At 33.5% G+C, this 26,575-nt stretch overlaps 1 protein-coding gene across 1 annotated transcript in view; it reads right to left on the bottom strand.

Moving 5' to 3' along the window:
- LOC129226133 (gamma-glutamyl hydrolase-like) overlaps positions 1-26,575 on the bottom strand; it is a 44,931-nt gene that overhangs the window by 2,445 nt on the left and 15,911 nt on the right. Inside the window, exons 4-7 of the mRNA XM_054860731.1 lie at positions 10,595-10,679; positions 9,446-9,584; positions 5,866-5,972; positions 48-138 (exon numbers count right to left, since the gene is read on the bottom strand). Of these exons, the coding sequence (XP_054716706.1) occupies positions 48-138; positions 5,866-5,972; positions 9,446-9,584; positions 10,595-10,679 (422 nt within the window). The remainder of the gene's footprint in view (positions 1-47; positions 139-5,865; positions 5,973-9,445; positions 9,585-10,594; positions 10,680-26,575) is intronic.

Raw genomic sequence — 26,575 nt, 5'->3', positions numbered from 1 at the left:
CATTGTTTAGCAGTGTCTGATATTGTGATATTTTCACATATACTTACCTTCAACAGCAGATACAAATGCCACATTGTTCCTATCTTGATTGATAGCAAGCACTTTAAAGTATTTATCCAAACCAGACATAGAATAGTTCTAAGAAACAAAGAAGATATTCAAATGAATGTAAGCAATGGGGTGCCAATTTTTGTCCCAAGTGGAAAAGAACCAGCTGAGAAAAATGAGGCTTCTTCCAATAATGGGAAAAAGTGAAGAAAAGATTTAAAAAAAAAAAACCTTACAATTAATTTGTAAGATGAGATAATTGCATTTTTAATGGTAACCTTTTAACCTTACTACTGTGACACCTATAAACATTCAATTATGTATTTATTATAAGCAGTGGCGCACACAAGGGAGGGGTCCAGACCCCTCCCATAGGGCTCTCCCCCCTGAATTACGATTCTATGTTTCTTGTACGTAGAATAATTTCAAACAAAGGCAGTTCTAATAAGTGAAAAAAAAAACCTTATGTTTAAAGATTTTTAAAAGTATTGTGCACTTGACCTACAACGAATTGTCTATAAGAAGCAGAATGGTGATTATAAATGAATATACTGTAATACCCATGTTTTTAGTTTTGTAATTACAGATTAAAATGAGATTCCATGAACTTGAATCCATTTTTCAACCATGAGAAAAGTAAAAGCCTAAATTATTTTGCTTTCTGGTTATTTTTAAAGTATATTTCATAAATGAGGCTAATGTTTTTATTCAATTATTTATTTTTTACTATTTTTCGTTCTCGGGAATCGATAAAATCGAGTCAATATGTTTGAAGGCGTGTTGGGGTATGATATGAGAATGAGATTTCGACCTTGGACCCTCCCCTTGCAAAATTCCTGTGTGCGCCACTGATTATAAGTGATTTTCCTATTCATTACTATTGACATCAATTTAAACAGTATACATTATTTGATAAACATTATAACCGGTATTGACAGTTGGAAACCCTCTTAATATTCTATTATCTTTTGCTGAGATAAGGTAGATAATTGGTATTAAGCAATAGAGATCTACACTGTGCTATGCAGGTAAACAGCAGCATCTATTTTTTTTTTCTTATTCTTTTTTTTTTTTGTACAAGCTTGCTTATTTGGTATCCACTGAACATAAAGCATGAAAAGAATGTCAAGATCAAAAAAATGTTTCTTCAAATGTTTCAAAAAAAAAAAATAAATAAATAAATAAATAAATAAAAACATTTTTGTAGATTAACTGCTGTTTACCTCCACAAGTAGATTTATGTCACAACACGATGTCACAACACGAGTCCAGGATTATTTGTCAAACTATTTGTTGCAAATTACGACTGATAAATTAATTTAGTCTGCAAAGTGTTGAATCTATCTGCTATTTATAGCACCAACAAGACAAGACTGTGTAGTTGTTGGTGTGCAAAGTTTTTTTTTTTTGTTGTGGTTAGATAGCACAGGTTAAAAAAAACTATTTTAAGTATTCGGCAAAATATATTTTTACTTAATGGTGTGAAAGCTTTTATTAAAGTTGAATAGACAATTGAAAAAAAAACCAAACACAGGATATAACACTTGCTTTAATTCAAAATATAAGACATGTTGAAACCAAGGGTGTATTGTGTTTTCTTTATCTAGCTCGGATCACAAAGTTTTTTTTTTTTCACAGTATCTGATGTCAGGACTGGATCAGTTGTATGGTAGATGTATTGAGTAGTATGTTTGAAAGCAGAAAATAATTTATCAGGCCTTTTTAGCCATCATGTCACAAACACAAAATTAAGAGCTTTACAGCAGCTTTTTATAAAAAAATATTTGCCCACTTCTGTTAACTTAACCAACTATTTCAAACATTCAATAAAAGAGTAGACTTCTACATATTTGAACAGAATTTTATTCTCATCCAGCGGGCATGAAGATATTTTTTAAAAGTAAGTCCATTCTGTTTGGAAATAGTTTGAGACCAATTTTTGAAATGAGTATGTTTATAAGTTTTTTGTTGCAAGCTGTACTTTTGATGGATAGGTGTCAATAATATTTCTTGCTCTGAGTTAGTTTTCTTTTTGAAAAATGTTTCAACAAATCCTGTTTTAGTTGAGGTTAATAATACCTCTCCAGGGTCAACAAGGTCACTAAACTTTGGTAGGGAACACCAAGTGCATTAGCAATACATTTTGAGGACTCTTTAGAGATAACTAACAAATGATAACTTTAGGCTCCATTTTAGTGTTTGAAGAATTAAAGTATCAAGGATGAAAGTTTTCCTTCTTCTGACAGAGTTCTGCTTTTTAAGAAAACTTTTCAGTGAAACAAAATTAAAGTTGAATAATCACTGAATGAGTGAAATCTGAGACAATCCCAGACAAATTGGCTTTTTATTTAACTTGTACCAGTGGCGGCTCGTACCTTGAAAAAGTGAGGGTGCCAGATCATGGGTGCGCTACCCCCCCCCCCCCCATTTTTAAAAAAAGAAAAAGAAATTAAAAATATATTTTATTAACATTTACATTTTCTTAAATTGTTTTTCTGTGTTAAATTAACAAAATTAATAGTAAATCACGAAGGATATTAATTTCACGTTTATGTCCAGTACACTTTCTGGCGCTGCAGTACTGGTAAAAGGCTGCAAGGGAGGCACTTTCACTCCCTGGCTTTTCAGAATAAATAAATAAATTTTAAAAAGCAATATTATTCTAATATGTTTAATAGTAATGTTATTTTTAATTTTTCAACAACTAATGATTTTGAATAAGTAAAATTTATTTTATTTTAAACAAGACCAAATTATGAAAGTGCAAAAATATTGTGATCAGAGAAATATGTAAAAGTTATGAATTAATTAACTTTAACAAAGATGAAAATACATCTCAGTATTCACTTTAAAGTAAACAAAATAAAAATAGGTAAACTAAATTTAAAAAAAAAAAATTAATTAATTAAAAAGAAATTCTTAGCAATTTACATGCGGGTGTACCCTTTTGTATATGAATCTGCCAGCGCCCATGGGCGAGATTCAGAATTTTTATGCAGACAAAGAAAAAAACTTTTATTTTTCTTCAAATTATTGATAACGTGTTACATTTTCTACTACGTATAAAACTACATGAGCAGTAATTTAAAACAAGTATCAATTTCTGTGTAACAATGGGAATACATTTTTTGAATAAAAAAATAATCTTGGAACGATATATACACATACGTGGTTTGGGGTCAAAACTTTGCCGATCCATAACTTTGCACGGTCAAAACTTTGCTTGGACAAAACTTCGCACGGTCATAACTTCGCTGATCCATAAGGTCGTGTGTCTGAAACTTGGCCGCACCACACAACAGTGGTGCAACTAGAAAATAATTTTTAAGGAGGGGGGACACAGTAGGAAAAAAATCTCACCAATTTGGTTGATTTGATTTGTTCATCATTAAATCTCTCAATTTTGAAACTTGAAAACGCAATTTTATATGGTCTTTGGTGATGTTTGTGGTTGTGGAAAGAGCGGTACAACGGACTCTGCAGAAATGTTTAGAAATTGAAGCCTTAAAATGCGATTATAAGCCATATTATCCCCCCCTCCAATTTTTCGAATTTGCAGTTCCAAAAATGCAGTTGTAGTTAAACTTTGAAGATTTTTACGAGAAAGAGTTCTGGAGCTCTCACATGGAATTTTTTTCAAAATTGGAAGTCCTAAAAGCTTAAGCACAATATTCTATGATATTATGAGGAGGGGTTCAGATACTATTCCACTTAGGTTTTCATATAAGTGGTTGTTTAAAAAACCTATTTTTTGATGATATCAAAGGAAGGGGGTTGGGGCCCTTGCCCGAATATTTTCTGAAAATGAAGTCATAAAAACGCGATTGTAGGACCATATTTGGTAAAATTAGGGACAGCAATCTTTCGAAATTGAAGCAATTTTCTCAATTTTAAGTGATGCTGTAAGGTATTCAGAGACTTTCCCTGGAAATTTTGCGAAATTGAAGATCTGGAAATGAGAGTGAGATGTTTCGCAATGTTTTTTTGACGAGGGGGGGGGGGGGGCAACAAGCTGGCCAATTAGCTGTTACTATTGAAAATTTTTAATTCAAAGATTTCTTTTTTTAAAAATTGAGGTTTACACCAACATCATTATTATTATATATATTTTTTTTTTTTTGAATTAAAATCTCTTCTGCCCTATTGTGTTTCTCAGATACGTTTTGATTTAACATACAATTTTAGCAGCTAATTTAAAAACGTGAAGTAATAATAACTTTTAAGATACATTCAAAACTTAAAATAAATAATCTAAAAAATTTATGATATTCTTCTCTAAATTGTCATCATCGTATGCTAATTACTTGAAGACAAGAGTCAAGAAAGGAGCAAACAGTCAAATCTTGTGCAAATGAAGGCGTCTTTCTTTACTGTATATTGTTTATTTTAAATAACCTAAATTATGTTAGAAGAACATTCAAGCTATGTAAAATAAACAACATACAGGCAGGATATAACTCTCTGCGAATCCTGCTGCAAATATTGAGGTTCAATACGTTGGTGTTGAGGAGGAAAAAAAATTAAAATCCGCACCTTAATATTTTTTTTACTTTTTTAGCAGATAATCTGCCACTCAGGAAAATACGGTACAATCCCTTTTTTTATTTCAAGCAAGTAAGCACAGCAAAAAAAAAAAGGAGAATAAATAAAAAGTTAAAAATTATTTTCTCAAAAAAGTGAGGGGGCCCGTTCCCCTCTGGCCCCTCCCACGAGTTGCCTTTTGACTTGTACAGGGTTCGTACGCCTCCTGAAAAACTCCTGGAATTTGTTTCTTCTAAGGGCCCTTAAAACTCCTAAATTTTTGTTTTAACCTCCTGATTTTTTCTCCTCTCCTCCTGAAAATAATTTTCAACAACAATCGCTAATTTTAATTCCATGTCATCTCCGTTTAGGCAGCCATATTGAATCGCTGGAAACCAATCAAAATTCTCCTATTATACAGATCACCCAGTGCTTTTCGCAAAGACATGGGGTGTGTTCAAGCCGACTGACCTGTTACTCTGTTCAAACATGGCTATTACAGTTACTGATTGTAACTGCCACTAGAGAATGAACCAAGAGCATGTGCTAGTTTTTGTGTTAACAGCAACAGCTATTAAGCATATTTTCTATATTGCTAATTAGTAGTGCTATTGATATTTTGTAGTATATTTAGTACTGATAATGCGCCGATATATCTAATATTTTGTGTATTCCTGTTATTTTCAAATATTTTGAATCCAATTTTTTTTTGATTGAATAGTGTGTGAAAAAAAAAAATTACTGATCGATTAAAAATTTGACAGCAAAGTAGATTAAATGTTACTGAAACTAATTTTCTTGTAAAAACCGCTCGTGTTATTACTCCTGAAAATTTTGCTTTTGACTCCTGAAAACTCCTGAAATTCATTTTGTCTGGAAGAGTATGAACCTTGCTTGTACTTTACAATCATATTAAAAATACAGTTTTTCTGATTACCAAATGGTGAAAAATAAGTGGAGTGAGGTAATTTAACAATTTTATTTCTAAGGCAATCATCATAATTTTTCACTTTATTATTTTTTTAAAAAATGTTTTGACATTTTTCATGGACAATAAGTTTTTATTTTAAAGTATAAAGTTTTATATTCAATCGTTTTGTTTACTCAAAAACTAAACTTAGGACAAACCCTCTTTTTATTAAAAAAAATCCATCATGAGAATTTTCGGAACTTTCATCCTTGGAAAGTATATTTAAAATGTATAACACAGAAACATTTTTAAAATTACACTACACACACGCATATGTACATACTAACCATTAAATAAAAGCATTGCACATTTGAAAAAAAAATTACCTCTGGAGTTATACACCACTGATGAAAATGAATAGTGACCAGCTCTTTTTGCATTACATGCTTCATTGAATCCTCTAAGTGTCCAAACATTCGGCTATCATTAAAACCTTAAGGAATAACAATTATAATTTCTAATTACTTTGAAAATAATATAATAGGACATTTTGACAAAACCTAATTTCTTATTAGCTGTTAAATCTAAGCAATTGTTGATCTTTGAGTATTCATGAGAAAGTCTTTGATTCTAACATCCTTAGACCATGATCTTAAGAAGCAGTTACCTTTCTCCATAAACCATATTTATTTTTCCAACCCTTGAATGCAACTTTCTGCAGAGAGAAAAGGCAATGGCGGGGGAAGGGGGTTTTCTTTTTGGGAAAAATATTTCTTTTACATTAAGTACAATACAATATAGTAGAACCTTGTTTATCCGGATCTCTGAATCGAATTTGTTGGGTTTAAAACTCCCGACAACAGTAAACTCACGATTATCAGCAGTTGGATTATCCGCAGGTCTTTCCACATTTTTTTTTTTTTTAAACGCTCTTCAGATGTTTTTAAAACTTATGATTGTTATTCTTCATTTTCAGCTTTTACATACATATGTATATTTTTATATTCAATATTAATAGATGAAATGTAGCACTGTTTTTAGCTATAATTTAAATGTATGTGTGAGTATTATTCATATTCTTTAACTATTGTATACAGTAGTATCAATAGTTAAAAAATTATTCATATTTTTAAACTATTGTATACAGTAGTATCGTTTTTTACCTACTATTTAGATTGTCCGTGGTTTCTTCACCACCCTATTCTGCAGATATAACCGGGAGTTTACCGTATATATATTTACTTAAATGAGAACTAAAACTTATGCTTGCAAAATCAGAACAATAAATATGCGGGTTTTGTTTTGCTTAAACGCAGAACTTCTGCTTGGAATGTACAATATAGTGCAGTTCTAATTTAAAGCACAGTATGGCATACTTGGAGCATCAGTTCGACAACACTACAGCTGAACTAGAAATGATAAAAATATTTGCGAGAAACGGTACTCTGGAGGTTTTTTTACAAAGCTTTGCTTTTTATTGTAACAAGATAAGTCTGCTTATTTAAGAATGTGTTTTGCTTATTACCATATTTTCTGGTAATAACACTGCAGCGTTAAACACAATTTTTCTCATCCAGAAACAGAAGTATGGCCAATAACTCTGTGCGGCTTGTAAATAGTAATTTGAAAATTTCATTGATCTAGTTAGAAAATATAATTAAAATTATGAAAAATAAAACTTCGTGCGACGGAAGTTTGCAGGCAGTGCACTTTTAGCAGCAGAAAACCACCCCATCATTAGACCAACCTATCTATCATATGAACCGGTTGCCCTTTCAGAGCGCTTCGTAGGTGCCAGGGGGCATTGCATCTAGTATCTTCTAAAGTGAGTGAAAATTGTTACGTTTAGCAGCAGCTCAACTTGCTCTAACTTCATGTTTATTATTGTTCAATTTTATGTTAATCACTATACATTTTCCAAACTAAGACCTCTAAGAAAATATGGTACCTGGATTATCCAGGTTGCCTTTGGTCCCGGTTAGTTCGGATAAAGTAGGTTGTACTGTAGATCAAAAAGAAAAATATTTCTTCTAAGTTGATTTTGCAATCGGTTTGAGACGACTGACAAAATTTTGCATGAGTGAAGGCTTTCATGGCCGTTGTCAATAATATTAAAAGACTAGCAGTACCCGCACGGCTTTGCCCGTAGTAGAAAATTAAAAGGTTATTTGGTTTGCCAGTATATTTACAAATAATGGGTGATGAATTTCTCGCCAATTTGCTATGTTCATGGCCCATGTTATGGTAATTTGCTCGCAAACGGTATGATAATTTACTCAACCAGGTTATTATAATTTAATCGTTCATGTTATGATAATTTGCTCAATAAAATTTCTTAAAATTGGAATAGAAAAAGAACAAATCGAATTTTTTAAAAGTCGCTTGGAGGTGTTCACCGCAATGCTACAAACTAATTTTGTGCCAAATTTCATGAAAATCGGTCAAAAAGTCTAGGCGCTATGCGTGTAACAGACATTCAGACTTTCAACTTTATTATTAGTAAAGATTCTGGGCTGTTGTGCTGTGGTCTGAGTAGTAACTCCAAATGTTTCGACTGCATTTACGGTGGTTATCTTCAGTGCCAGTGTGGACGAAGCTTACAGGGAAGAGACTTCTTAGCAACTGATGCAAGTAGCGAAGTGTTGTTAAGAGCTCCAGCCAACCTGAAGCGAGGACGGACATTCATCTGCCAATCCTGGACCAGAATCAAGAGGGTACTAGCTCCTCCCTCATAAATACTGACAACACTTGAATACTTACATCAGTTGCGAAGAAGTCGCCTTCATCAGAAGCTTCGTCAATGCTGTCAGTGAAAATATCCGCCGCAGATGCGGTCGAAAGGTTTGGAGTTAATACACTCAGACCAAGACGCAACAGCCCAGAATCTTTTAATACTATTCACAAAATTATATTTGAGGTAGTGAGTAGCAAAAGATGCAAGTGGCGAAATAAAAAATTTGAAGATATACCAGTACAATTGGTAGGTGAACCCCTCCTCTGTCTTGAGGCAAGAGATAGTACTAGTAGCCCTGGTAGGTGCTGCTGTACAGCATGATTTAGAAGAAAAAATCAATGAAAGCCTACCTAAAATGTAATCGTTATACGTGTTTTACTCAAAACTTAAAAATGTCCACTTACATCCCTTTGCTTCCTTGTGCCTCATTTGTTGATTGTCCTTCAAAATTGTAAGATGTGTGGGAGGAGAGAAAACTTCTACTTGACATAACTTTAATGAAGTTACAAAGGGAAAAGATCAGGAAATATGAGAAACGTGACATTTTTTTGAGGAGCAAGCATGAAATAACACAAATCATTTTTTGGGGGTGCATTATGTGTATTTTTAAAGTAAATTATGCACCTTAAAATTTGAATTCTTAGTTTACAGAGAGTACATGAAAGAAAAGATGGATTTTGTCACATCCAAACATTTAATTCAGAGGACAAATTTAAAAAAGAAAAAAAACAGAGATTTTCATTTGTAGAAACAACAAAAATTTTCCAACATTTTCGTTTTCTCTATCTTTTTTTTAAAAACTATTAATTAGTAATTTTTGCAACTGGGAAGCAATCCTCACTCTAGAAGAACTTCAATATTTTAGTTATCCGTTTGAATTGTTTATGGCTGTGCAACAGTTGTTTATTGGCTTCATGTTAAAGGTTTGTCAGCTAAAAATCTGCTGAAAATGGGGCATTCATTTGCTATGTCATTAAAGTTTTTTACCAATTTGTTTTTTAGTTTGTTTTTTTACAAACTAAGTTTTTTACCAATAAAAGTTTTTTACCAATATGTTTTGTATGATTGGGATTTTAAGCGGTACATTTTATGATCTATCTAGTATAATTTGCCCTAGCAGAAAAAAAAATAAAAAACATTAATAATAATCACTTACAAGACACATATGAACATTCATATAAAACAAAGCTAAAACAGTAACAAAAATTTTAATGTGCTTAAAAAAGCATTACCATTTACAAAATTGATGTTTGTTGACAAATCTTCTGCAGAACAAGCTTTCATCCACAACTTGCCGGCAACTAAAAAGTTTAGCAACTCAAAACCAAGGCAAGTTCCCCACAACGGAAAATAGGTTCCGTTATCATTCATCTAAAAATAAAATTTTAAAACTCTTAGTGTTAAAGCATAAACAAACAATTTAAATAATAATATTTTTTTTTAAAAACACAAACAAAAACTTGCACCTTTTTTTTTTACAAGGACAGTCCAATGAAAGATTATTTATTAGAAAAATAGATTAGTTTCACTTGGTTTGTGAATTAGTTTTGTTCAAGGAGTATGTACGGAACAAGTGCAAGACATTTTCAGTCGAGTGATGTTGAGAATGCGTAAATAGTTGCTCAAAGGAAAAAGGTAATGTAAATCTTGTAACAATGCAAAACTTTTACAAAAATATCTACCACAATTAGCTGTGTCATGTCTGATTGAGACAAGAAAAAAAAAACACTTTATTGCAGCTTTTTAAATTTTAATACAGCTAGCTTGTTCAATAAATTTGAGAGTAAAATGAACCACCCACAAATTGTCTAAGGATTGACATTCTATTAAAATTTCCTGTGAAATTCCTTTTGCCACAGTAGGAGTTGGATACCTTCTTTGTTGTTAAACTACTGTTATAGAAAAAAAGGTTTTTCAAACTTTAAAGAGTGAAAGAAGAATCAATGGCATATCAGAACATTAATGCCAATCGAATGAAAACAATAAGCTGATCAAAGAAAATCAAATTGCTACTTATATAATAAAAGTTATGCAAATATTCTTGGTGATTTTAATGAAAATTATACTTGAGGGATATATAGCTATGAACGATGCATAAATAATCTAATATTAAAAACATACATAGAATGAAATGCATAGCTTATTTGCTATGAATGCAAACTTTAATAAAGTAATTTTTTAGAAAAGAGTTGTATTAAGAGTTATTGGTCCAAAAAACGTGACAAACCACTACTGAGAAGTAATTTTTGAAATCCTACACTGTTTTCTTTTAAATTTTTTTTTCTTATGCAGAATCTCTGGCATAGCAGAGAGTTTAGTTCAGAACAACCGACTTTGATTAAAAAATATCTTTAGAATACTTTTTAAATGTTTGTGATTACTTTAGAAGCTATCTTAAATATAATTCTTCCAGTTCTGCCATATCCATCACTCTGTACCAGGTTTGCTCCTCCAGGAAAAAGAACTCTAAAACAAAACAAAATAAACAATAACATAAGAACGTTACTTTAATTTTAATCTATTATTAAAAAGCACTATTGATGGCAAAGAAACAACCAAGAAGTAATGTATGTGATGGTGGAGCTTTAAATTATAAAAAGGGACATCTACTTTAAAAATAGACTTATATTAAAACATTTGTGACAAAAATCTCTTTACTTAAAAAAAATATATATTTAATGGAATTGAACATAATTACTGAATACACGAAATACACCCAGCTCAGTCAACTCCAGCCGAGGACTGCAGTTTTGTGCTTATTAGCACTCAGCAGTCCGGCATGGGAGTGAATGAGCTGGAGGTGGGAAACCTCTTAATCAAGCCAAGAGTGCCAAACAAACTGGTAGCTAATACAGAATTAGCACTGACCAGACGAGTGACCGATGACTTCCTTAAGAGGTTTTCCACCTCCAGCTCAGTCACTCCTATGCCGGACTGATGAGTGCTAATAAGCACGAAACTGCAGTCCTCGGCTGGAATTGACTGAGCTGGCGGTGTATTTCATGTATTTCTGCCTTAGCCCTCGCTATAGGGCGGTAATTTACTGATTATACCTGCCTTGCCTTCAATATTCGAGTTGAACCAAACCATTGTTTCGGTCACTCGTCTGGTCAGTGCCGATTCTGTATTAGCTACCAGTTTGTTTGGCACTCTTGGCTTCCTTAAGAGGTTTCCCACTCCAGCTCAGTCACTCCTATGCCGGGCTGATGAGTGCTAATAAGCACGAAACTGCAGTCCTCGGTTGGAAATGACTGAGCTGGCGGTGTATTTCATGTATTTCTGCCTTAGCCCTCGCTATAGGGCGGTAATTTACTGATTATACCTGCCTTGCCTTCAATATTCGAGTTGAACCAAACCATTGTTTCGGTCACTCGTCTGGTCAGTGCCGATTCTGTATTAGCTACCAGTTTGTTTGGCACTCTTGGCTTCCTTAAGAGGTTTCCCACTCCAGCTCAGTCACTCCTATGCCGGGCTGATGAGTGCTAATAAGCACGAAACTGCAGTCCTCGGCTGGAATTGACTGAGCTGGTGGTGTATTTCATGTATTTCTGCTTTAGCCCTGGCTATAGGGCGGTAATTTACTGATTATAATTACTGAATGTTGAACAAAATATATACTCCGAGAAAAATCGAGTCTGAGCTACGAAACTGACATCATGGTGTAGTTTGATGAGTTGATGGTTAATATTTTAGCATCATTCACCAATAGGAACCTGCGGAATGCATGTTAAAACAGCAGCACTTGGGAGAAATTAAAAGAATTGGTAAATAAATTCAAAGCTAATAAAACTGGACTACTTTTTTAACCTAGAAAATCGCCTGTCAAGGCATGACGGGTGAAAATTTGCTTCTACATTTGACCGAAGCAATTGCCTGTTTGGTGAGATTGTGAGAGTTGAAATTTTAACCCTAACTCCAGTAGAAAGCATTCATTGTTGACCCCTTTTTTGTTTCCTTATTCTGTTAAAATGACAGTCTTACCAATAAAACAGTTATGTTATCGGATCCAGTTCAGCCTCCTCAAAATAAAGCATTTCCCTGCATGTCAAACATTGCCGAAAAATATTATCAAATTATCAGGCAGTGGTACGTGTTTCATTGTTGGTGGCATCAGGAGCAAGGGCGCCCATATAGGGGGACAAGTGGGGGCTCAAGCCCCCCCCCCCTCCCTTAGAAATTAAGAGCTTCCTTGCTTTCAGTACTTTTTTCTTTGCAAAAATGTAAAAAAAATTTCTTCTCCAGTCATTGATGAATAATTTATTTAAAATGTCAAACTTAAATAACTCTAATATTTACCAAAATCGGTTTCTATTGGGAAATTATCTGAGCCCCCCTTAAACTTTTGCATATGGACGCCCATGGTCAGGAGCGTTACTCAAATCATTAGCTGTTATATATATATATATATATATATATATATATATATATATATATATATATATATATATATATATATGAGGATGTACAGGATTTTAAAAAACAATGTCTTGAAGATGTATTGATGGAACTATGAACAGTTGTCAAACTTCAGGGGGGGGGGGGGACATCATAGATGTAAGATCAGAGAAGCAAGTTTTTTGAACAGACATATTAGTCATCATGTTCGTTGAGACCTTGTACCGGTTATGTGTCTTAGCAGTTGTTGATCAGAGGAGGCTGCAATGGCTCAGGACACCCTCAAAAGATAAGTGTGAAATGATCAAACAAACTTAACGCATACACGTCAACATTTCTACAACAACTGTTGCTATCATTTGAGCCCTTGAATGCGAAAATGGTGCAAATCAATTTTCTTTATAATTTGTATTTATACCATCAGAGATTAGTTTCAACCTGTGGTGTAATTCCAGATCTAACCATTTGCCAAGAGAAAGTAATCGTAAAACGAAACAGCAGCAGTGTTTTGTGCAAGAGTGGCAACCTAACAATTCAATTGCTCATAATCTTGTGATATTGACTAAATACTACTTTAAACAGCTCATTTACCGGACACTAATATCTATAGTTGGGACAATCCTAACTTGGCAGCAATGTGAAGGCTATGCAGATCCAGGGGCGTGCACAGAAATATTGGGGCCTGTCACAAATGACTTTTCTGGGCCCCCTCCATATGCTTTACCCCTATATTTCACTCTTAGTTTTAAAAACATTGTGCCCCCTTCAGGTTCGGGCCCAGGCCAACAGGTGCCCCTTTTCCCCCTCCCTGTGCACGCCCCTGCGCAGATCCTAATCACACCATTATTGGCAGTCAGACTAAGTTTGCCTCAATTATAGTTGGTATTATAGCATAAATACAGTAGAACCTTATTAATTTGGACTAAGGGTGCTCTAGGTTGTCTGAATAAATGAAAGTATGGATCAAACAAAATAACCAATAAATGGAGCCAAGGTACATAAACAACCTACTGTGTGTACACAGTAATAATTATATCTTGAATTCAAGAGAATGAAATATAAAACTTTGTAAGACAAAGTTACAAAAATACAAAATATAGCCTACAAAAGGGCATTTATGAGTTAACTAATTTTTATTTATACAGTTTGTGTGTCTGAATGGCTGTTCGGATTAACTAGGGTTACTGTATTGCGAATGTTCTGCAGAGATACAGTCAAACCCGCTTGATGGAATAGATAACTTTCCATGAAATATTATTCTAAGCGAGATACTCTATTATCTGGGATCAAAATGACAAATCGCAATGGTTTAGCAGTGGCTTACCTTACATGTGTGACACCAGGGGGGGGGGGGGGTAATTTGGGGTGTCGCCCCTCCCCCATAAACGCAGAAGGAAAAAAAAGTATAAACATAAAAACATGAAATTCATGCAATTTCCAGAAACAACTACATTTGTGTGAAAACAAAATTTCAAGTAGGCTAATGTACAAGAGACAAATAAGAGTGGTTCAGGGGTTTTCCTTTAGAAAAGTTTCAAATTTGTAGTCATAAAAATGCATTTTATCTTCATATTTTTCAAAAACTTGCAATTCTGTCTTGGGTGTCACCCCCCAGACGAGTGACACCTGGGGTGGACCCCCCCCCCCCAATAGCGATAGGTACCAAGTCAATGGGTTGGGTACCTTAAAAATCTTTTACATTAAGTGGGATATCCTTTTAAGATACCAATATTCTAATAAGTGGGCTCGATTGTATGCACATAAAAAGAGTTTGACAAATCCATGATGAAATGAGAAATTATGTCTGATGTAATCTTCACGTCACGTGTCACATACAGGGGCGGATGGAACAGCATGAACCGGCCCCTTAAGACTTGCTCCTTGAAGAGGATATGCACACCCCCCCCCCTTAGTTTTTTCAGATGTAAAGGCGAGAGCCGATACATCTTCTAGTTTTAGGAGGGAGTCACCACTAGAATTTAAGGACTCAAATTAGAAAAATGGCGTTTACGAATGTGAAGAAAAAGAATTTAAATAAAAAAAAGAGCTGATGTGTGCATCATATGACTTCCTTTTACTCCAATTTAATGTCATTTTCTCATTATTGGCAGTTTTAATATGATTCAATAGTTTACTCTCTAAATATAACCAACAATCTGGTTTCAGTTTAACTAGGTTTTAAAAAACATCGCCAAATTTGTCGCCAAGTTGGCGTTATTTCTTGGCGACCAAAACACTGGCGATATATCGCCAAGTGTCCGGCAAATTATAACACCACTTGAGTTTACATCGAAATTAACAATGATTTCCTCCCACAAAAGGGGCAAAAGATCTCCTTTGGAGCATCTGAATGCAACCAAAAAGGAAGGTGCACAACTAGACACCGCTAGGAGTCTACGTACCAAATTTCAACTTTCTAGGACATTCCGTTCTTGAGTTATGCGACATACATACACACATATACTGTACATACAGACACACATACGCACATACATCACTGTAAAAAAAATCCGGAAACGTTTCTGAGTATATCGCGCAGCTGCGGTTCATGAAAGTTTCAAAAACGTTTCTGAGTATTTCGGAATTCTCTTTCTGTTATGTCCAGAAACGTGTCTGAGTATTTCGGAATCCTCTTTCCGTAATTTCCAGAAATGTTTCTGAGTATTCTGTGCAGCTGTGGTTCATGAAAGTTTCGAAAACGTTTCCGAGTATTTCGGAATTCTCCAAACAGTTTTCAAAAACGTTTCCGAGAATTTCGGAATCCTTTTTCCGTGATTTTTTCTAAAATATAATTCTTTACTATAGTATTGCATACCATACCAGTTTCAATTCTTTCATATCTAAGAGCAATAATACAAGCAATTTTAGAATCATTCGTAGATTTTTTTTTTTTTTGAATTTCTAATGACAAATAGCGTGGTTAACAACATAACATATGCACAGTTATAAATTTTTGAAAATTTATGAAATAATATAGTAGTTTCATTCCTAATCACAAAATCGTCGGGAGATTGGAGGGGGGGTACTTTCTGAAAAGTGGGGATTGTTTGTTAAACAATCTTAAACTTCAGTTTTTCTCTCAATATTTTCAAGACAAAACTATCAACATAATGTAATCTTAATGCAGAACTTAACCGTTTACCCGCCAATGTTCCAAAAATGGAACATCATATTTAAGTGAAAATTTTCCCAAGAAATAACGTTAAAATAAACAAGTTTTTTTTAACACAGTTTAGTCTTATTTCAAAGTATTTTTTGATTTCCTGCTTGATTGTTTATATGTTTTCAATTATTTATTGCAATTTTTCAAAGATGAGTGTTTTTTTAGCTTTTTGCAACTTTTTCTTATAAAATTTACCAAAAATTGGTTTTTTCAGAAAATGTGATGATATTTATTATAGTTGTGAAAAATACTTCAATGTATGATTTTAAAATGCTTGTAGAAATGTACAATGATATTTCCGAAAGGTGTACCCCTTCAAAATAGCATGTTCCAATTTTGGAACATTGGCGCTTTTAGGGAGTCAAATTTCCAAAAAGTAAATCGTTCGACTTCCAAGGGGAAATTTCATTTTTCGTAATATATGTTTCTTTTTTTTTCTCATTTTGAATGTACTCTGATGTAGATGTTGGCAAAACCAAGTAAGTTTATATTTTGAAAGGATATGACGTTTCGTTAGCAAAGAAAATAATAACAGCCTTCTGTTTGACGGACTATATGGCTCCGAATCCACACCTGCTCGGACAGCTGCATTGTCACGTAATAATAAAAAATAATATTAGTGAGAGTTTTATTCTTCATATTTTAAATGCAGTTCAATAATTCGCTAGCTTTGTTTTCGGGCGAAACGAAATTCTGTTTGACGTATACCAACTGTTCATAAATGTTAAAAAATGTCTACAAGATTTCTTACTGTAGAACAAGCTGTGGCTTATTTAGAGACATTGTCAGATTCGGATTTGTCAGATGTAGATATATGCCAATCACCCCCTGATGAACTAGGCAATATCACTGAGGAAGAATAGATGTTGACAGAGATGAAATCCTACAATTTTTTGGTTTGTTGCTATTGAGTGGGTACCATTCTGTTCCTTCTGAAGATATGTATTGGAGCAGTGCAGAAGATACATCTGTGCCAATTGTACTAACAGTTATGCCTCAAAATCGTTTTCGAAAAATAAAAAACAACTTTCATTTGATGGACAACCATGAATTAAAACAAAATGACAAACTAAGAAAAGTTTTCCTTATTTACGAAGAATTGTGTAAAAACCCTCAACAATTTGGTGTATTTCATGAAAAATTAAGCATAGATGAATCTATGGTTCCCTACTACGGTCGGCATTCATGTAAAATGTTTATTAGATGAAAACCAATAAGATTCGGCTTCAAAATTTGGATGCTGTGCTCTTCAAGTGGATACCCATATTCCATGGAGATTTATTCAGGCAAAAAAGAAGGATCCCCTGATGTGCAATTAGGATCCAGAGTTGTAAATGATCTATTATCAGTTTTGACTGACACGTCTAAGCATGAAATATACTTTGATAACTTTTTTACATCAAATGACTTAATTTCTCAGCTATCAAAAAAAAAAAGTGTACGAGCAACAGGAACAATTCGTGAAAACCGAACTGGCCATTGTCCACGGAAATCCAAAAAAGCCCTTTCTAAAGAAGATCGCGGAAATTTTGACTATCGATCTGATGGATCAGTGTACATGTGCAGCTGGAAAGATAATGCAGTGGTTACAGTAGCATCTAATTGTTATACACATGAGCCACTTGCATCTGTAAAATGTTACTCAAATGCGCAGAAATGCAAGATAGATGTGCCACAACCTCATCTTATCAAGAGATACAATGAAGGAATGGGGGGTGTGGACGTCTTGGATAAACTTTTAGGGAGCTACAGACCTCATTTGAGGAGTAAAAAATGGTGGTGGAATCTTTTTAGTAATGCGCCGAATATTTCAGTTGTAGCTAGTTGGTTACTTCATTGTGATTTACACGAAGTCAAGATGAAGCATTTAGAGTTCCGAAGAGAAATAACAACTCACCTCCTAAGAAGAAAAGTACGAGTGGAAAGTCCTCCAGGGCCTCGTTGTCATTTTCATAAACGGTCAAGAATGTCTGACGGACATTATATTGTATCTGCATCCCAAGGACGTTGCGCGGTGTGCAAAAAAATGCGACTAAGAAATGTTTCCATTGCGACAAACGACTTCACCAGCAACGCTTCCTTTCATATGATGGGCATTAGATATTTCAGTATTGGATTTTCTGAATTCTGATATGTACACAAATGCAATTTAAAATATTATTTTTTCCGCAATAAAGTATGCTAAGATAAAAACTGCATTCAAAACCTCTTAGTTTAAAAAAATTCTCTGAAAAAAAAAAACTTCATGCAAAACGCCAATGTTCCAAAAATGGAACACACTGAAAATCATAGTAAAAAAATTTTTTCTGGAAATTTTATTTTATTTCTGTATTTACTAGACATAAATAGACATAATTTCAAAAAATTACTCAAATTTGATCATCCGTCAATAGTTCGGCGGTTAAACGGTTAAAAACATATCTTGTATCAAACTTGATAGCTTTTATCCATGGGCGGATTTATGGGGGGTCAGAGGGGGGCAATGCCCCCCCAGTTTTGGGAGGACTTTATGTAGTAACAACACATCTTCCAAAAAATAAAAATAAAAAATATTTTTTCGTTTTTGAATAGTTCAGAAGAGCATGGGTGGATTTATAGGGAGGGGGGGGGGCAAAGAGGACAATGCTCCCCAGTTTTGGGAGGAGTTTATATAATAACAACTTATCTTTCAAAATCTTATAACAAAAAAAATCATGATTTTTTTCTTTTTTGAATAGGAAATTAAAGTTTATTTTTTCTTTTAAACTTAAAATAGCCGTTTCTTACAAAGTTTGAACAATACTGTACAAGTGTATAATCTACTACTCAATTTCAGAGACTAGAAAGTGCAAATTATTGATAGGTTCTAAAATCCCTGAAAAGAATTGGCGCAGTATAGCCTACAAGTGTTCTTGAACCAAAAACCCAATCTAACCAACCAAACCTTGAAAATAATTAGACATGTCTTTGAAACTCCTAAGCAAAGTGTGCTTCAATTTTATTTCTTATCAAGTGTATACAGTGGCTCCCAAAAGTGTTCGTACACCTTGAGATTTTGTAGTAAAACCAAAATAACGCAAAACTGAATTCGAATATGAAGTCCAATTTTTTTTCGCACCATTCCTATGCCATTCTGAATAAAACCCAGTAGTTTTTTTTTTTTTTTTGCAATATATTGCCACATTTTATTTTTAAAATTTGTCAAAAAACAAAGAGACAGAGAAAAAATACGCCACAAAAGTCATCGTACACTGAAATATTTTTGAATAAATTCATTATTAAAATTATCATATGTCGTTTTTTTATTATTTTTGCATTGTATTGACCCTTCGAAGTCATTTGGCTTTATTTTTTTGTTTATTTATTCCCTAATATTCTGCTTATTATTTTTAAATGGCTGGTATGCGTAGAAAACAACAAACACAATTCGAAATTTGTTTTTTTTTTTTCTCACAGTACACATAAATTGGTTTAAAATATCTGTAAATTAGTTAATTTATACCATTCTATAGTGAAGTGCTTGATAAAATGCTTTTAAGACAAGAATCGGATCGAAAACAAGGTACGAAAAGGTCAACTGGCAAAGTTAACAAAGCGTGATCGGAGGTTTACAGTTAAAGAAATTATGAAAAATACGCATTTGAGTGCTGAAAAAGTTTCTGCATAGCTGAATGAATCATTTTACGTTTAATTTTCACCTAAAACTATTTGCCAAGTTCTCTTATTAGTTGTATTAAAGGGGACCTCTTCCCGCAGAAATTTTCTTGTTCATGCGAAAAACACTAAGCTCACGCTTTCCCTCATAAAATAAATGATAAATAAGCTCAAAACGTTTTGGAACAACGTCTTACTTATAGAGGAAAATAAATTTGGGTTAAATTGTTGTAAAATTGTCAATAGGTGGAAAAATGAGGAATTTAATCTTAGGAACTTAGCTCGCTCAGTTAATCAGGACGGTGAGGTGTTCTTGGGTGAGGGTGCATAACTGTAGCAGGACTTGGAAATTTTGAGTTTTTTGATGAAATAATGAATCATGCCGTTCATTTAAATATTTAAAAAAAAATTTTGAAAAAAAATAGAACAGACTTCAAAATTGCTCTAAAAAGTGAAAAATAATTTTATTCTTTAAACACCATCGATAATGCTTTTAAACATAATTTTTCAAGTTGGCGCAAAAACAAAACGTAAAATCCAGTGTAACCATGCTTCGTTCATATTTTTTTTTCAGAAAAGCATCCAAAATTACGAACGAAACATTTATATCGCTATTCAAATATGCTGTCATCAATGCATAATGTATGTGATAGTGAAGAAACTGGTCCTGGTTAAATTTATAGTTGTATTTGAGTTATGGCTGTGAATGATTTTATCTATCGTTTTTGCGCCAACTTCAAAAATTATGTTTAAAAGCATTATCGATGGTGTTTAAAGAATAAAATTATTTTTCACTTTTTAGAGCAATTTTGAAGTCGGCTCTATTTTTTTTTCAAAATTTTTTTATTTCATTCTTTTTAGTGTAAATGTAAGTATTTCAGAAATAATAAGAAGTTACCATCACGAAACTTCACATTTTTTTCTTAAAAATGCTCCATACTAAAAAAAAAACTATTGACACGCGTTAAACTTTAAGCGATTGGCACTAAAAACTTATCTTTGTTCCTCTCTGGAAATCATGCGTAGTTAATTTAACTATAACCATTTAAGTATTACGTTTTTCCTAACTAATTTACATTCCACAGCATTTAAGTTGCTCATGATGCAATCCTGTATTTTCTTACTTGGCCCCGATCATCTGTTATCGGCATAGATGATAACGATAAAAATACTACAGAGTAGTTGAGTCAAACCTAATGGTAGCATTGTGAAGGCTAAGCAGATCCTAATCACTGCATCACCTCGCTTCCAGGTTAGGTTTACCCCTACTATGGAGCAATATTACTGAAGAAAGGAAGATTTTGATAATTCACATAGGGTTACTATAAATCAACAGGATTACTAAAATAAAATTATTTACGCCAAAAATGAGACGACAACGCCAGATTCCCTATGATCGAAATATCCCTCGAAGAAATTTGATGCTTGCTTCAGAGAAGCCTTCATTCAAAATTATCATTACAATTACTATTAATGTTACTGTTATATGGCACCAAACTTTTATAACAATGAGTTTCATATTGTCGCGTAGATGAAGATAGCAAAGACAATGTGAGAGCCAAATGAAGCAAATACTCGTTAGTCTCAACTCGAGATCTTTATTCAGAACCACGAATGAACGTTACATCTCCTTATATACAACTTGAGAAAGTGCTGGAACTTTCCAGACTTGGAAAGATACAGAAATTAATAGAAGATTCGAGAAAATACGGGAAACAGTAGAAACGAAATTTTAGTAAAATTCACTTTGTCCTAGTCGGGATTTGAACCCGGGTCGCTTGTGTGGGAGGCGAGAGTTCTACCACTGAGCCACCGTTATCCACGGATGAAAACTGCGAACTTCGCTACAATATCATTTAATAGGGAAATTGCATAAAATTTACTGTTTTTTGCCCATATTTTTTTTTCTAAAGAAGAAATATGGTCAAACAAAGTAATGGGACCTAAGTTGAGTCATCCCCTATCCATTAAAAAACGAATCATCAAAATCGGTTCACTAGGTGAGAAGCTATGAGTGGACCAACAAAAAAAAAACATACATACGGTATGAATTGATAACCGCCTCCTTTTTGAAGTCGGTTAAAAAACTATTTTAAACCATTAGCCCAAAATTTGGTAAACGGAAACAACTATGCTTTTTTTTTTAATCAAGATAACGATAAGAAGAACGCGTTTGCGTTTGGAGCCTCAAAAATTGTCCTTAAAGTTAGAAATATCTCATCAGTCGCCAGATTTAAACTTAATGGAACATATTTGGAAACATCTGGTGGCTAGATTACGAAAATACACCATTGAAACGAAAAGCAAACTAGAAACAGTAAGACTCGAAGTGCGGCGGAATACTTACTCGGAAATTGCAGAAAAAAAGAAAGAAAAAACAATGAAATCTATTCCCAGACGTTTAAAAACTGTTGTTGATACTCCATGATTCTCTACTAAATAATAATTTTGTAAAAAGTTAGATTATTTACTATTTTTTTGACATTTTTTCAAAGTGTACGAAGACTTTTGTGAAATAAAATTTCCAGCACTTTTTGGTTTTTGATTTAAAAAAAAAAGGTTTAATGTTTTTTTTTAAAAATTTCGTGTAGTTTTGTTAAAAATAGATCATAGATCTTGTAATTAAATACCTGTTCCGAAATATTAATTCTAACCAATGCATAGGGGCCTATTTCATTGAAAGTCGAACACTTTTGGGAGCCACTGTAAATTAAGAATTGTTCAAATGGATAGTATGTTACTCTCTTGATACCTATTCTTTAAATCTGTGCACCATTTCTTTTAAAGTATTAACTTGCATCACAAAGCACTTTTAAAGCGTAAAACTTTAAAAAAAAATATTTGCCTATTATTTCCAATTAACCCTTATAAGACTTCAAAATTCAGAATTTTATATCCATTTTAGATAATTCCCTCCGGGGGAGTAACCCCCGGGCCTCCTAAAACTGGAGACATTCTATATCCCACTTAAAAGGGAGCACTGCGTTACTCTCTTAATACCAGCCCCTCTCTTTTAAGGTCAATTTAAAAAGGACAGCATGATTACACAGTAATGAAAATGACATAAAAAAGTAAAGAATGGCCTTACGCATCACAGAAAACAGACAAAAACATGGGAGGGGGGGAGGTCAATTAAAAATGTTGCTCAAAAAAAAAAAAAAAAAAAATCCTGCCCCCCCAGGAACTCAGTCCTAAATCCGCCTATGCTTTTATCTTCGGGTAAAATTTGACAGGACTTACCTACCCTTCGCGTTCCGGAATTCGTTCACCTCAAGTCAATTTCTCTGGCGAACAAAGTGTACCGAAAAGTACCAACAGAGAAATTGATGAATTCAAATATGACACCAAGTCCCCCTGCTGGAACCATTCGGGTTGAGTCTCCTGTTCTTGCCCTTTTCCAGTTCATCACAAATATAAACACTTAATCAAAATAGGTTACTTATTTTATTTTTACAGTGTGCGTAAAATGCATTATATATTTTATTTATTAAAACATTGAACTCTATTACATGATTATTCCATTTCATATATACGAGAATCCCCACCCCCACACCATAAGAGTGATGGTGCACCCATAAAATGCAATAAAGCACCCCCCCCCCCTAAAAAAGCAACCCCCTGAAAATGTCAATGGCACAGTCTGCGTGATGAACGCCCCTCGTCTTCTCCTCATATGTACATTGCATATTAATAACATTGCTTTTTTTTTTTAAATGATCACTTTTAAAACAATGACATGAAATAATATTACTTTTTATTTTGGCATGTAAATGCAACTGTTCCATTTTTGCCAATGACTCATTCCTCCTGAATGTCCTACATTAAACTAGTGTGTTCACGAAGGAAATGTTATTTACGGAACAACTAAAGTCAAGGAATTTTTTATTGTTAACCACATTTAACAAAATGAATAAGCAGATGAATTAATTGCATAACTATGTTGCTTACTAATAGATAACTGGGTCATTTTCTAATGGTATTAATATTTTTAAATGAATGAATAAATTATAATTAAAAAAGATAAATAATACTGGCACATTTTTTGTGAAGCATATTACAATACTAGAAAACATTTGCATTACCATATTTTTAATGAATTAAACAATTGATTTTTTTTTTTTTTTTCAACCAATGTAGTATATCCAAACCGTTTTCAAGTATTTCGGAATAACTTTTCTGTGATTGCTTTTCAAATATAAATCTTCTTTCTTTTGCGAAATTAATCAGTTTCAATTGGTTACAACAAATAGTACACTGTGCACATAGGTATGTAGGATAACTTTAAATTAATTAGATAAACCCAAAAACAGTTACAATTGGAGCTTCATCAAATGCAAATCAACAAAAATATAAATGTATATAACAACATGTTTTAAAATATTCATTAATACTTACAAGTGAACAAGCGGAATAAAATCTAAGTACCTCCATTACAACTGGATAACTAAGCCTAAGGTTTTCGTTTCATAAAGTATAAACACGGGTGTTGAAAGTATTCACGCTTGAACACACAATATATGTCTAATCATGGTGGCACTGAAAATTGTAAATAAGCAAATCGTTATTAACTAACTTAATAGCTGCGTATATCGTCTAAAAAATCAAGGGCAGTCCAAAATGCAAAGGCGCAAAATTAGTTTCGACATATTTTACTACTCTCTAGACATGAAATAACAAGCAATCCAATGCTAAACAGTTGCTGACTGTAGCAACCATAGATAAGGAAAAAATAAGTTCTCGTTATTTCCGACTCACTGGCGCAGGTGTTGGAAGGATAAAATATGTTTCGAAGCATTGCGTCGGCACTTCCACTTCTAGATTTTTTGAAACAACAAAAGCTTTCTGAATAATGAGGAGTTCGCTATTGGATGAAGGATTCTTACTATTTCGGAAACGTTTCCGATATATCAAGAAACGTTTCAGAAATTTGTTACAGTGTACGTACATACAGATGTCATGAGAAAACTCGTTGTAATTAACTCGGGGATCATCAAAATGGATATTTTGGGTGTCTGTACGTTCCTAGGCACATATCCACTTGTGGTAGGGTTGAAAAAAAAACTCAACATTCATTTGGGGGTGATCAAAATGGAAATTAAGGCTGATTTTTGGGTGAAAATTTTTTCGCGTATACAATACTAACTTTTTTGTAAAAGGAAATAAAAACACCTGCATAGTAAAAAGTGTAATATTCGTGCAGATGATGGGGGATTCGGGGGGCACTCTCCCGGAAATTTTTTGAAATTACAGCTTTAAAAACGTATTGTTGGACTATTTCTAGATAATCTTGGGCGATGTTTGCGGGAGATGTATTTGAACAATTCCCCCAAAACGTTTTCGAAAACAGAGCTTTAAAACGCAAGTGTAAGCTATATTTGGAAACACTAGGAGGAGAGAAAAGGTTCAGGAATTCTTTCTGCTCGAAAATTCTCAATCCAAGTTCCCCAAACGCCAATTTAGGTGCAATTGACGCTCTTTGGGAGGAGGGCGATTATTTTTGAAATTGAAGTTCTTAACAAGTTTGTTACCGATAAATCCCCCCCCCCCTCCCAAGTCAGTATCTGAAGTCAGTATCAAACACTTAGTATTCATTACAATATTTTAAATCTCGTTTACTGCATTTTAACCATTTTTCTGTTTAAACATGCTTTGGCGGTCCCTATGAAACTGTCAAGATTATTTATCTACTCGTTTTACGCTGAAACTTATCATAAGTTTGTACTATGTACTGAATACTTTTTTTCGTTGAAAAAAATGTTCAAAATTTATCAGATGTCTCGAAAAATTTCAGCTGCCTTCATTAGGTTAATTATAATAAAGAACCGTGGATGTTCGCATATAATACTCAAATTTTTAATTGTTTAATGTTCAAGGGTTGCATTTTCTTTAAAATTTTGCTGAAAAAATACTTTTTGTCACTGGAATTCTACTTGGTATTTTATTACTACTATTTAAATTTTTTTAATACAGAGATCGTTTTCTTTCTTTATTTCTTCTTCTTCTTCTTTTTTTTTTTTTGTTTATCACTTAATTAAAATCGGCAGCCTTGGTTCTGCGCTTATCCTGGCGACGGCCCTGCCTTTACGTGTTCATGTCCCCTACAAACTATTACAGGCAGCTGTTAGGGTCTTAGAAGGTCCTGGACAGTAATGCAACAAAGTAATCTTATCGGCCGTTGAATTTACAGACACACGGTAAAACATCTTATTACTCACAGCATGAGTTTGTAGATTTCTTTCTTTTTTTTTAATTCGTTGCCATTACAATTGTTACAGGGATTTTCTTATAAGTCGTTTAGAAATGTACAAGATTATTATGATATTTTCAGAGATATTTAAATAGTTTTTTTTTTAAAAGAAAGGAAAAATCATGTTTTGTTTTGTTTTTTGTTCATACCATTCAAGTAAAAAATTCAAGGCGGCCCAAACAGAGGCGGCCCATCGGGCATTTGCCCGGTTGCCCGCCGGCCCCATCTGCCACTGGTCACATACAGGGTAACCCTGATTCAACGATTGTCAAGGAACTGGAAAAAATTATGGTTAAATCAAGGATATCATTAAATCGAGGAGCATAGACATTCAATGCAGTCAAATCCAAACCAGTGAAATGTATTGTTAAATTGAATTTATACTGTACTCAGGGCCCGATTAAGATATTGAGGGGCTCTGGGTCAAATACTTTTTTGGGCCCCTGTATTCAAACTTTATAACTTTAGTCATTGGCTAAAACAATTTTAGCCATAGACTAAAATAATTTCAGCCATTTTGGGGCCTTAGGCCATGGCCTAGTTGACCTATTCAGTAATCATGCCCTGACTGTACTCCTCTTTTATTACTAGCCAAATAATATAGGATTTTCTTTTTGAAATTCACTTGAGTTGCTTCCAATCCGCTTTAAGTCATTGGCAATTTTTCTGCAATTATTCTATGGCAAAGCTGTTTGTTTTGCTCACAAATATTCCATTTTTTAATATTCTTCTCTAGGGTCATCTCAGATATATTACTGAACTTCATAATCATTTGCTACATTTATTTGCAAATCTAAAGGGCGTCTGGGACTTAATGGGTGCCCCATTGACTATTGGCTTATATAGCTGCCAGGGATGGGTTAATAAATCTACTAAAATTGAAGCTATTTTTGCTACTACTTGTCTAAAATAGTTTTAACAGAT

The sequence above is a fragment of the Uloborus diversus genome, chromosome 7 (assembly GCF_026930045.1).
Source record: "Uloborus diversus isolate 005 chromosome 7, Udiv.v.3.1, whole genome shotgun sequence".
NCBI lineage: Eukaryota > Metazoa > Arthropoda > Arachnida > Araneae > Uloboridae > Uloborus > Uloborus diversus.
Note: the sequence above shows the minus strand (reverse complement) of the source record. Positions and strands in the feature narration are given on the sequence as shown.